Source organism: Pipistrellus kuhlii, unplaced genomic scaffold (genome assembly GCF_014108245.1).
Source record: "Pipistrellus kuhlii isolate mPipKuh1 unplaced genomic scaffold, mPipKuh1.p scaffold_m20_p_1, whole genome shotgun sequence".
NCBI classification, from domain to species: Eukaryota; Metazoa; Chordata; class Mammalia; order Chiroptera; family Vespertilionidae; genus Pipistrellus; species Pipistrellus kuhlii.
In genome coordinates, this window is record NW_023425404.1 from 158,199,136 (window position 1) to 158,213,239 (window position 14,104).

General features: G+C 40.7%; 1 protein-coding gene across 5 annotated transcripts in view; it reads right to left on the reverse strand.

Moving 5' to 3' along the window:
* Nucleotides 1-10,951: 10,951 nt before the first annotated feature.
* The window catches only part of SLC4A4 (solute carrier family 4 member 4), a 334,299-nt gene continuing 331,146 nt past the window's right edge, over nt 10,952-14,104 (reverse strand). For all 5 annotated transcript variants that reach the window (XM_036414322.2, XM_036414329.2, XM_036414340.2 and 2 more), the window contains one exon: nt 10,952-13,635. In XM_036414322.2, coding sequence (XP_036270215.1) covers nt 13,533-13,635 — 103 coding nt within the window. In that variant the 3' untranslated portion in view covers nt 10,952-13,532. The remainder of the gene's footprint in view (nt 13,636-14,104) is intronic.

Sequence of the window (14,104 nt, forward strand, 5' to 3'; positions counted from 1 at the left end):
TGGTTTTATTTTTCCGTATGTGATCTCTTTTTCTGGACCACTTTCAGATATTTTTATTCTTGGCTATCTGAAATTCCACAATGTTGTGTATATATAGATAGATAGATAGATAGATAGATAGATAGATAGATAGATAGATAGATAGATATAGAGATAGAGATAGAGATAGAGATATATTGATATATATGTGTGTGTGTGTTTTTCAATTGTCTTTTGACCTAGGCATTCAGATTTTTATACAAAGATGTGTTTCTGCCTTCATTTCTGAAAAAAAAAATTTATTATTTTATAGATTGACACCCTTTATCTTTCCTTATATATTTTTTATATTTTCTTTGGATTCTATATTTTTGGATATTTTATAACCTTCCAATTATTCTTAAAATTTTTTAAATGGAAATGATATTTTTAACATCCAAGTGTTCTCTTTCATTCTTTGACTGTTCTCTATGCTCCTATTCAAATGTTGTACAGGCAGTGTTTTTCCAAGCATAAAGAAAATTAGAATGATTTCTTAAAAAGTTATCTTCTACTCTTTGAAATACTTCTTTTGAGAAGGTTGATTTTTTTCTATTACTGTCAATCTTACTCAGTAGAGCTTAAAGGATTTCTTCAAATGTTTTGTGATTCTTATTCTGCATAAATATCTTCACATTTTAGAATGAGAGAAAAGTATTCGACAGGGTTCTTTATGTCTGTGAGTGAGTCTTATTGACTTTACGTCCTGAGTGTACAGCAATGTAATTATTCATTAATGTCATATGAATTGGTTTTTTTTTTAAAACAGGTTCCCAATTTCCCCCAATTTTTTCAATTATCTTAGAAAATAATTCTAAATATGGTTTTTTAATTGTTTTCAGAGAAGAAGGGAGAGGGAGAGATAGAAACATCAATGATGAGAAGGCAATATAGATTGGCTGCCTCTTGCATGCCCCCTACTGATTGAGCCAGCAACCTGGGCATGTGCTCTGACCAGAAATCAAATATGACCTCCTGGTTCATAGGCAGATGCTCAACCATTGAGCAACACTGGCCGGCCAGAACTCTGATTTTTTTAATTAAGGATAAGAGCTTACCATTAGGCTAACTGACATGCAGAGGTGGGAGGGGGTTCTATACACACCACATTCTATTACTCTTCACTCACAGCCAGCTCCACTTCTCATTCCCATTTTTTGTATTACCTGCAAAGTCTAAGTCTGAACGTAACAGATTCTCCTGGCCAAGGCAAGCATGTCAAACTCATGGCCTGATGGCTGCATGTGGCCCACAATGAATATTTTTGTGGTCCAGCCAATATAAGGGTAAGTAAGAAATGTTCTAATAAAAATGTCATAACTAGCTGAAATCGGTTTGGCTCAGTGGATAGAGCATCAGCCTGCAGACTGAAAGGTTCCGGGTTCAATTCTGGTCAAGGGCATGTACATTGGTTTTGGGCACATCCCCAGTAAGGGGTGTGCAAGAGGCAGCTGGTCGATGTTTCTCTCTCATCGACGTTTCTAACTCTCTATCCCTCTCAATTTTTCTCTATGTAAAGTCAATAATATATATATATTTTTTAAATGTCATAACTTAATTTTTACAATATCCTGTTACACATAATCCTATCTAATAAAAGAGAAATATGCAAATTGACCATACTTCCAGTACGCCCATCAGCCAATCAGAATGAGTATGCAAATTAACCCAACAAAGATGACAGTGGCCACGGAGCTGGAGTGAGCAGGAGGCTTGCTTCAGGCGATGGAAGAAGCCAGGCTTCCCTCTCAACCTGGCCGGCCCTGGCCTTTGCTCAAGGCTACAAAGTCTCAATTATAGAAGATAAATAAGTCCCAGGTACCTGCTTCCAACCAGTCCTGGCCTCTGCTGAAGGAGGCGCTGAAAAAAGAATAAGAAAAAAGAAGAAAAGGAGGGGCTGGGAGCTTGGATTGACAGGGAGCGTGGCCAGCCTGCAAACAGCCCTCAATCCCTCACCCAGGCTGGCCAGGCACCCCAGCTGGAACCCTCACCCTGAAGGGGCTATGGACAGCCTGCAAACAGCCCTCAGTCCCTCACCCAGGCTGGCCAGGCACCCCAGCTGGAACCCTCACCCTGAAGGGGCTATGGACAGCCTGCAAACAGCCATCAGTCCCTCACCCAGGCTGGCCAGGAACCCCAGCTGGAACCCTCACCCTGAAGGGGCTATGGACAGCCTGCAAACAGCCATCAGTCCCTCACCCCGGCTGGCCAGGAACCCCAGCAGGGACCCCCACCCTGAAAGGGGTGTGGCCAGCCTGAAAACAACCTTCAGCTCTTCACTAGGCTAGCCATACCCCCATGGGCCGAGGGTCCCTGCTAGGGGGCTTGGCCAGCCTGCAAACAGCCATTAGCCCTCACCCAGACGTTCCCTGACAATTTGGCCTCTCAAACTCAAGAGGGATGGACAACTTCCTCATGTAGGCCTCCACTGTACCTGCCACATGCTTGTATCATAGCACTAAGTTCTAATTTCACTACTCTGTCTGCATGTACTTCTTTTCCACTTGATTGCCAAGCACTTGAAGTTAGGAATCAGGTCTCATTCTCGGTTCTCCAGCAACTACCCCATTCGACTTTTATAAACTGATGAATGAACAAAAACAGAACATAGAGTAGTATTTTCTGGTGGCCCCATATTACCATTTTGAGCATTAACCCCAAAACTCTTTGAGACATTTAATCAATAGATTTCAATTACTATAAAATCAATACATTTTACTTTTAAGACCTGTTATGGTATCCTTACTTCCATATTAAATATCCTGGTTTTTAACTTCTTTTGTTTTATACAATATTTATTTTTTATATCATCTCTCTTCCTATCAGTGAAACAGGAATTTTAAAGAGTGAAAAAGGCAGGTTTTAGGAAATTTTAGAAATTTTGGAAATTAAGGGGATCATGGAGGAAGTATAAGGCTGCAGAGCAACAGAAGATATATTTCCATAAAATAGGGGAGCTGAAAAGCTGCAATGAGTATATTTCTATAGAATGAGGGAGCTGGGAACAGCAAAAGGTCTATATTTACAAAATACAGAGAAGGAAACCCTTCATCCAGGAGAATAAGAAAGTCCAAAGGGAATAGGGAAACAATAAGGAAAGGGGGGGGGGGGGCGGGGGCAGAGGACCTTACATGTCCCCTGTGAAGTTCAACCTTCGAGCCCAGGAGTTACTATAGTAACCAGTCCAGGGAATAGTGACCAATCAGAGGGAATGTCAAGGCACCAGGATCTACAGCCTTTATAAGCCGTAGGTAAAAAGGACTCAGTAGGACACTTTCCCCGTCCCTACTTGGTAGTCTATTCTGTGGGACTCTTTCCTTTTCCCCATGTGGGAATCTGTATGTGTTCTCTCCACCTTTGCTATACAACTTCCTGTCCATGGATTCATTCTTCAATTCTGGTAGACAAAGAATCCAGGTTCCAGTCCAAAAATTCCAATTTATCAGGACTAAGCATTAATTCCTACCAACTCAGCTTTCCTATCCATTTTCTTTGTTGTTTCTCACCTCCTATATTGAGAAATCCATAGATGGCCAAGACTAACAAATTCAAGCATTTTGAATAAAATGGATTCCAAGTGACAATTTGGATTTTTCTCCCCGGACTATGGTGCTCAAGCTGGGGGGCCTTGACCTTGAGGCTGCTTGTTTTGGAGTTCAGAGGTTTCTGAGTTTTACTTCTTTGTTCTCCGGTAGGTTAGGTAGCATAATGAAGAATTGCTGAGGTGCACATTTCCTTTGTATGGTATGCTACAGAGAATTAGGCCCTAATTTCTTAACTCAGTTATTGTTGCGCATGGCAGTACTAGTACTTGATGAATTCTCTGTGGGTATGTGGAAAAATTAATCAAATTCTCTCATATGATGATCAATTCTGTCTTCTTCTACTTCTTCCAATTCAGTGAGACAGTCAAACACTATCCCCCACCCCTCACTAAAACCACTGCCAGCATCACTATCATGATGTTCAGAGTTCTTCCCTCTTTAAATTTCCAGACTGAAAGATCATTTTGGCCATTGTCTCTGCTTAGTATATATCTCTCTCTCCCCCCCCCCCCCCCCCCACTTCAATGTAACCTTTTCTGCTATCCATGGTTCTTTCTCATCCCTTCTATTTGCTGCCTCTCTCACATCCCCACTCTAATTATAACTTAGGGATGAACTAAAATTTCCTGGAGCTGTAAATATCACATGAAGTCCTGGGTAGGTCTAGCAGGAAGTTCATGTCAGGTGTCTTCTGTGATGTGCCATTCCCAGACCTTGCTTATTTGAATACTTATTATTACTAGAGGCCCAGTGCACAGATTTGTGCACATTGAAAGGAAATTAATTAGAAGGTGGCTGGCGGGACTGGACTGTCTGAGATGGGCCAGACACACCTGGAGCCAACCTCCCAGAGTTCCTCCCTGGTCAGCTGCACCTGGGGTGGCACAAGGGATCAAATAGTGTCTGTGGAGTGAGCAGAGCCCCTCTGATAGGTGGGGTTCCTCAGGCTGGCCTGCAGGGATCGGGTCAAAACCAGCAGTCCAATATCCCCCCAAGGGGTCCTGGAATGTGAAAGGGCACTCTGCAAAGTCCCTCAGCAGCCCATGGTGGTCATTGTGCATCATAGATACCAGTTAGACTGTCAAACGGTCGCTAGGCTTCTATATATATATTTATATATATAGATTGTTGTTGTTGTTAATCCTTACCTGAAGATATATTTTCTACTAGGGGCCCAGTGCACAAATTTGTGCACCTTGAAAGGTACTGTGGGCCGTGAGGCTGTGGTAGTCACAGGGGCAGGTCTTAGCCCATCCTTCATGCCCCCACTCTGCTCCCACTGTCACTGCCACTGCTCCCACAGCTGAGGGCACTGGTCCTGCTTGCAACCACTGAAGGCACAGAGCGATTGGGGCCAGTGCCAGCAGCAGGTGTGAGCAGGTGGGAGTGGCAGCTGCTGCCCCAATCACCCCAGGAGCAAGGGGAGGTGGAGAAGCCCTCAGGGAAGATCAGGATACCAGCAATGGATGTGAGCAGCAGCTCTGGTGCCCGCGGGTGTAAGCACCAGGCAGGACCACAGTGTGCAGGAGCAAAGAATTTTCAGTAACCACTAGAGACTTACCCCAATGACAGTGACTGGTGCCCTGCCTTGGTCTGGTGCCCCCAGTCACCTGTTGTACCATCCCACTGTGGCGATGCCCACCATGTTCCATGAATGCCCCCTGGTGATCCCCACACATTATAGTGATCAGTTGTTTGGTTGTTCTGGCGGTTCAGTCTATTTGCATATTAACCTCTTATTATATAGGATTGCTTTTTCAAAGAGAGAGTGAAAGGGAAGAAGGGATGGGGTGAAGAAGAGAGAGACACACACACATCAAAGTGAGAGAACCATATTTATTGGTTGCCTTCCACACATACTCCATCCAGGGGCAGGGAAGAACCCGCAATTCAGGTATGTGTCGTTGATCAGGAATCAAACCTGCAACCCTTTGGTCCTAGGACTGACACTCTAACCACTAAGAAATACTGAGCAGGGCTGAATAGTTCTTTAAAAATATATATATATGTCTTATTGAGGGAGAGGGAGAGAGAGATAGAAAACATAAATGAGAAACATCGATGGCTGCCTCCTGCACAACTCACACTGAGGATTGAGCCCCAACCCCAGGCATGTATCCTGACTGGGAATGGAAAAGGCAACCTCCTAGTGCATGGGAAGATGTGATGACGCTCAACCAACTGAGCTACACCAGCTGGGTGAATTCTTATTTTTTAATAAGTGCTTTGCTTAGTTTTCTTTTGCTTTGAGAATTAATTAAATATATACATCAATATATTACACACAGTATTGGGAAGAAGAATATAAATGGAGCCACCTCAAAGTGGAGTGTGAGCTGCCATCGCAGAGGAACTGCCTCGCTCCTCTTGCTCCTCGAACCTTTGGGATGTTAAAACCGGGCACTATAGCCTTTGCTCTGGGCCTCAAGCAACAGTGTATTCCAAACAACTGCTTGCAAAGGTATCAGGAAAGCAGACATTCAGATTACCAGACTGAAAATTCCAGGCATTCTTTAAAATCAGCATCACTAGGTTAGCTTATCTGTATCCACAGCAATTCCTTTCTTCTGTTTCTGTGGCAGTTCCCCTTCCCTTTCTCATAAATGCTGCTTGCCTTCACCTCCCAATTTAACACTACTTGGGTTCTGCCCAAGTCAGTGCTTTCTGGATAGTTCTTCATTTGGATCTCAAATGAACTTCTGTCGCCTCTCATTTAGGCCTTTTATTTTGAAGTTGGCACATCTAATGTCAGAATCAAATCAGAAACAAACTCACCTTGAAGGACTGACATCTCCTGGAACCAGGGGCGGTATCTAGAGATGTTTTTGCATCCACTGCTTTCACAGACCATGCTTCCTGACCCTGAAGCCCTTCTGGGTCCAGACCTAACTCCTTCTGGTTCAAGTTGGAGCCTTTACAGGAAATGGGGAGGGATTTTTTTTTTCCCCCCTCAAGGAACAATAGCCTCAGGAGGGGTGTCCCATGGCCTACTGCCTATAGTCTCCACAGTGGGAGGGATTCTCCTCAGGAAGAAACCTCCCTCACCTGTGCAAGGCTGCTGGGAGTTCACTACCTCAGGAGGGATTTCCTCCCTTCAGGAGGAGACCTTCTTCACCGGTGAAGGCTGCCCTGGAGGTGAGTGGCTTGAACTTGCAGCGGCTTGAGAAAGAATACTTTCCCCTCAGAAGGGGCCCTTCATGCTGTGGGAAGTCCCCTGGAGACAGCAGCTCTCAGGGACTTTTCCTGGGTGGGGGAACCCTCATTCTGTTGTGCCTTCCTTTGTTTCCCTTCCTTGTCTCTGTTGTACTGTTGTCCTAGAAAGACGGTCCACTGGGGAGGAAATGGGCATCAATCCTATAAACCTGTTGTCCAGGCTTGTGGCCATTTTGTTGTAGGTCCCTGTAAAAACCGGATGCAGTGTTTTCTTCTAGTTCTACGTCCTGAGAGTTTGGCTAAAATCTCTCTCTCTAGTTTCCACCACCTGGAGGTGCACTTACCCAGGTGCACCCGGTGGGCAAGCCCATACCCTGGGGATTCCTGGCAGCTGTATCCCGGGAAACAGAAGCATAGGGATTGCCCTCAGCTGTGCGACTGACTGGTACCGGTAGCTGTAACCAGTCTACAGGTATCTTATTTTGTCAGACCAGTCCAGCTCCCAGGGAAGCTGGTCATGAGGGGTCTGAGTTCTTAAGGGGCCTTTGGCATCTTAACCTTTGTTGCTTTACTGCCTCAAGCAAGGAAGGATTTTGACTGTCTTAAAGTCCTCAGGGAGTGAATTTTCTGCATCTTGATTTTTGCCTTTGGTTAAACCATAAAAGGCTTATTGATTTGACTTGCCATTGAGATTAATAGATCCTACTATCAACAGCCAACAAATAAATGGATGCTTTCAATTGGAAAACCCTGCAAATGGATTTTTTGTTTGTTTGTTTGTTTTGTTTTGAGAGAAAGAGCTCTCATCATAACTGTCTTATTGGTACCTACCAATTTCAAAAATTGATATGAAGAAATATAATGGCTAGCCTCCTTGATTTGAGTGACTAAAACTGTATAAGAGGTTTTACTAAAGAAAGGTAATGCAGTCAGATAAGTGAATCAACCTATGCTATTGAAACAGGTATTTTAGGGCGACATAGGCAAGTTTAGAAATATTTTAGAATTGGGGTCCATGGGGGGAAAAAACACATAGGGCTACAGAAGGGAAGAAGGTATATTTCCATAACACAAGGAAGCCTGGGGCAGTTACATCTCCATAAGACAAGGGAGCAGCAACAGGTATACAGTATTTCCGTAAAACAAGGGAACTGGAAGTAGCCAGAATAGGTCTATATTTACAAAATAAAGAAAAAGTAAGAAAGCCTAGAAGGAATAGGAGGACCATGAGGGAAGAGGGCCTCATGAGTCACTATAGTAACCAATTCAAAACGGAATACTGACCAATCAGAGAGGATATCAGGACATAGGCACCATAGACTTTATAAACCATGGAAACAGGAAGTCTGGGGGACCCTTCCCCGCTGTCCCCAAATGGGAGTCCATTCTGAGGGACTCTTTCCCTCTTCCCATGTGGGAGTCTGTTCTTGTTCTTCAATAAATCTTCACCTTTTCTATACTACTCTCTGTCCGTGGATTCATTCTTCGATTCCAGCAGACAAAAATTCAGGGTTCCAGTCCAAAAATTCAGTATTATTATCATTTAGCTGGCAACTCAATCCTTTGAGGGATTTAACAGTTTAATCCTCCTGCCTGAAGTGATTATAGGCAATCTGGGATCAAGGATTCTGATTTACTCATCTCCATATTCCCCAAAGCCCCCGGGAATAAAACTTGAAGCAGATTAGTAAAAAGCTAAGAAAATTCTTTGACAAGTGGAATAGGGAAACTGAGACATATACCTAAACAAAAACAAAACACTGGCCAAGCAATTTACAGCCAGGTCAAAGCTGGGAGAGCCAGCTTTCCTTCCCTGGTTTTTCATGGTCAAGCGGTGTGAGCCCCCTGACATTTCGTCCCTAGTGATAACATCTAGGCCTCGGTCATAGAGATCCAGGCCCAGAAAAGCAGCAACACCAGACAAGGGACTTCTAGGCTGACCTCAGGGACAGCTGCATTAACTAAAGAGGCCCTGCCCCTGCTTTGACACCAATCATGGAGACCCACCTGAAGTGCAGATGAATATTCTATTGAGCTTCCTCTAGGACTTCCCCTAAGGTCTCCAACCTTAAAAGCTTTTAGGATGGAAGACCCAGTGTGCTCTCCCTCCCAAGAGCAGGCCAGTGCCTTTCCTTTATCTCTGGCTCCCTCCCCATAGGTATGCATCTCCTAAACTGAAGGACCTCACAAGCTAGCAACCAGGGTGGCCCTGGGCTGTGGCAATTCCTCCGGGGCTAACCGTGAACTTGTCTCTAAGGCCCCCTTTTCTCTGACTTAGGAAGTCAGTGAGTGAAAGCAGACTAGCCCAGGCTCATCTTTCCTAAAACATTTCCAGAGAGCCAAGGCTGCCCTGCTTAGGCTCTCCTGATGCTTCCAGTCCCCAGCATGCTTTAAAAATCACAGGGACTCGCATTGTAAAATCTTTCCTGCAAGAAGTCAAGAACCCACACACTACCAACCAGCCCTAGGTAGAACCACAGTAAGGCCAGGCCCCTTTTCCGGGAACAAAGTAACAGGCATGTAAAAATTATCTGAAGAGTTGAACAGAAGCACATAACACTCCCAAATGCATAAAGTTACTTTATTTTAAGTATACATTTAATTTTGAAAAATATAAATGCTAAAATATCTCATCTTCTTCATCTCTTAATTCCATAAAAGTCACAATAGAAAGCTTCATAAAACTGTAAAATACTATAATGTTATAGGAATTTTAGGTTTTATATTGGAAAAAATTATTAGTAATATATTGAAATGTTTTCTGTTCTTTAGCATTTTGTTCCACCATGTTGATCTACTTCATTTAAAATAAAAAGATGCATCATTTCTCCAAAGTTAATAAAGACTTAAGAGAATAAAAATAAGAATATCTGAAAGTGCGTATTGATTCTGAAAAGTAATGTGTATGAATATGTACCAGCCATGAAAATGGCTAAAAAGAGGCAACTATTCATTCTTTTCACATTGTAGGAATGGGACAAAGTTACTTCTGGCTCTAAAAGTTTTACTGGATGACATTAGCCCTGAGTTGCAATATTTGCCTAGGAAATATAATTCAGGATTTTAGTATGTACCCATAGAACACAAAGAAATGAGCCAAAAGTGGGACATATGCAAATATCCTGTCCAAACACAATGTGGTGTTTGCATATATCACAAAGCCATATTTCAGGCTATGTTGAAGCTCAATGAAATCATCCTCTCCAAACTTGCACAGCCCTTTAGATGGTCAAGTGCCACCAACTATCATTTGACTGTATTCAGCCTTTTGGTGCCATTGGGCTTCATGCTCATGCTGTGAAGAGCAGATGTGAAATAAGAAATAAATAAGAAAATCTCAAGTTCCTGCACCAAAATCGTTAAGTGGTATGAAGAGGATTGAAGAAAGCTTTGTCCCATCCCTGAACAATGTCAACCTCTGTAATACAACTCAAATAGTTTTGTTTTGTTTTTTAAAGATAGTCAGCAGTCAATACAATTCAAGTACTTTAACACAGTTCAAAACTAAACAAAACAAAAGAACCAAAACTCGGAAGACAATCGTTCTCTGTATTAAACATCAATATAGAGCTGATAAAAGATTTACTCTGTGTGTGTTGGTGCATGTGCATAAAATACATAGAACTACACACCTGAATTACTGAGGCAGACAATTACTCCCCACCTCCTTCCCCATTCTTTGAGTTTAGGGGGCTAATTAGAGAGAGCTTTTCCCTACTTCTTTAAGCATCCACCTCCCTACCCCCATTTCACAGCTTGACTAGAAGAACAATCAGGAACCTATTGCCTATGGCATACAAAATAATTAGGGTTCCAAGTCCTAGTTTCACACACTAGAGAAGAGTGACTTTTATCAAGGAAAACAGTGCCTCCAAGATACGTTCTTTCAAATGCAAAGCCAGAGACCTTTTTGCTTCCATAAAGCAGACTCTTTCCTTCCAACATTAAGTCTGTACAGCCAAATGCTCTGGTTAACAATTCTGAGTGTACACTTACTTACTTAGTTCTTTACTTATAACAACTTACATTATTTTTTGTCTGTATTCACATCAGGGAGAAACACTTTGTAAAATTTTAATCAGTGTATTATGTGTGTCCATTTTACAAAGAAAGAAAACCACACCATCTGGTTAGTTCTTAAATAATGAGTAAATTAAGTTGAGATAGAGATAATCTGGTGGCTCCATGTGGACGTCAGGTTTTGTTTTGTTTTGTTTTTTTTTTTTTTGGGGGGGGGGTAACTATTTCTATTCCTCTGAAAGTTATGATTTTTTAAATACGTCCCTGGGTCCCAAAATATTAAAAAGGTTTGATACTTATGATCCTTTTAGCAAACATAACATATTGTTCCACATTCATATTGTAAGTACCAAACAGTCATTGAACATGCGTCATAGACAGAGGTGCAGAAAACTTTTAGATCTACTCAAAGGCTTAAGCACTGAATTAAGTTGTTTTAGGAGTTTTTTGAAAGAGATGGAGAAGGGCATGAATCCTTAAATAATTGATTCATGATCAGAATAAAAATTATTATAGCTAGAGATTCTATAAAAATGAACAAAAATGTCATTAATTTAACAAGATTTTAGGTTAGGCTGAATATATTATGCATGGCTTTCAAACATTTTATTGGTCCTTCTATCAGTTAAAAAAAACTGGGGAAAGCTTCTAATTTTATCTTAGTTTAATGAAAAAAAACTATATAATATAGAGTAATAATTGTAAGATTAGTTGTAAATACAAGCCAAAATTTAGCATGTGAGGTTTTAATAAATAACAATTTGCTACTTTCATTTGAATAAAAAACTGCATGTCATTTATATCTAATTTGTATAAAACTGAAGGTTTTAAGATTATCCAATACTATAAAAGAATCAGCTAATTCAGAATAACATTTTTGTAGAGAATTTTAAAAGAACTGTATTATAACTTAATTAATATAAAAATAAGGAGTCACTGTGTATATATTATGAAACCAAAATTGATGGCTTCGTTCTATTTTTTAACTCTTCTAACAATCTATTTTACTTAGGATGCACCACAAAATGTGACTGTATGACTCCAAAATATGGAATCAACATTTTTAATGCAGATTCATAATACATAATTCAACCTATTAAAAGCATTATATTAAAATAACAGTAATTAATAAAGATTAATTTTATTTTTTTCTAATTTTCAAAATGGTACTTCGAAGTGTGTGTATATGCATATATATACATACATATACATATATGTGTGTGTATATATAACACACACAAATATCCTGAACTTCCCAATCACAAGGAATTGCCTTTCCATCCTAAAAAAATGTGTGAGTCTTATTACCATGTATACACATACACCTCTGCAGATCTATTTGTCATGTCATAAACATTTTATAAATGTGCAAATGGTCTATTGATATTTCTATGAATTTTTTATTGTAATTATGGGCTACTGTATCAGTGATGGTTACTGATATCTGAATAATAAAATATATTCACCCTCATTTGCATAACCGTAAGTCTCTTTGACCTCTGATAAATTTTTCATACATGGTTTGGGTTTTATGACAACTGACACAAGAGACTGAATATCTTCGCCCTTTGCCTACCATAACTTTGCACATATATGCACCAGCCACACACAGAGTATATACACAAACACACAAATATTTCAAAGTGAAAAAAAAATCTAACAATACTGCATAGGACATGGACATGGTAATACAATAAGCATCTGTGCCTGGATAGTACTGTTCTCAAAGCATCAGTTATTCCCATAACATAGGAGCTTCTCCCTTCTCCCCAGTTCTCCTTCACAGAACAGTTAAATTTCTTTTTAGGAAAGGGGAAAAATTGACGCTTAGAAACATGGTGTTTTTCCTCTGATCGAGCCCGCTGGCTTACCTTAATGATTGTGTATTTGTGTGTGTATGTGTGTATGAGTGTGTACATGTGTGTAAAAATCACATTATATACAATACAATTTTTACAGAAAGCCTGGCAGCTACAAATAAGAGGTAGAACTACTCAAAACTATGTTTCCTGCTGCAGGAAAAAATTCATTATTTTACAGTAATTAAAAAAAAAAAGTTTAAAAAATTGACAAAAAAAATAAGTTGCAGGTTAGGCCCCATAATTTAAACAACAAAATCTAGGAAGAAAAATATTCTTCAAATGTACTCAACAGATAAGTTCATTAGAGGGTTAAAAAAAGTTGCATAGGAAAAAAGGGACATTCCAGCACTTGCTACAAGAAAGGTAATAGTTTTGCTACAGGCAGTAAAGTACCTTTAGTTTTTCTTCTTTTGATAATTCTAGGACTAGGGTTCATAAGCAAGAGCAACTTAGAATAGCAGCACTTTTCCAGTTCCAGAGAGCTCCGTAAGCAAGAGGAAACACTGTCTGGAGATCAAGGTTTGTTCTGCCAGCCAGACAGACAAGCCAGTAAGCACAGCTCCAAAAGCTCAAGTGGTAAGTTCCTTCAGTATTTGAATGAAAGGTGTTATAAAATCCTCAATACTTCTGACCTCTGGCTAAGAAGGGAAGGGACCCGGTCTGTACGTGTCCTGCATGACAGAGGAACCTGGTTGTCAGAGGATACATCTGAAGGTGGAACAAATAGGGGCTCTTCGGGTGCTGTTTTTCAGGAATGGTGCACTACTGTCTTAGTTGTACCTTATGCTGGGGAGAAGCAGAGAGAGCACTGTACTATTTGGCCAATGACCAAAACCCAAGACAAAACAAGAATTAAAAATAAACAACCAGACGCACACAAAACCAACAAGACCATGAACAACAAAATCTGTTAGTCTGAGGAAAGACAAACAAGTTACAATGTGGTTTCTGTTCCCTTGCTCCTCCAGTAATCATCATCGTCGTCGGGCTCAAGTTCTATTCTGATTTGAGGCACAACTTGTGCTGGAGTTTTAGGACTAGGGAAAAAGAAAAGAAAACGAACTGGTAAGTAAATCAGAGTTCCTTTCTCATCTGTCAACTGTCTTTATATTGGACAGAAGCCAAATGTGTCCTATGTTTTTTATAAATACTTATCTCCAATTGCTGTATTCATAAAACAAACATATTTTAAGTAGGATGAAGGTACCTAGAGAGTCAAGATATTCAAGTAAAAATGTCTTAAGCTCTCATACCTAGATTTGAAGAAAACAAACAAACAACAACAACAACAACAAAACAACCAAGGTGGACTGCCAGATGGGTGGTTCTGTCAATTTAAAAGACACAAAGACTTTCATGAAGAAAATATTCAGGGATTATACTTTGGGGGCAATCAGTTAGGATCTGAAATCTGCAGAGCCAGGTGAAGAGGGAAGGAAACTCCTGGAGGAGAGCCGCCAGGAAATGCAGTTACCCATTAAGTCAGAGATGAAACAGAAATGATAA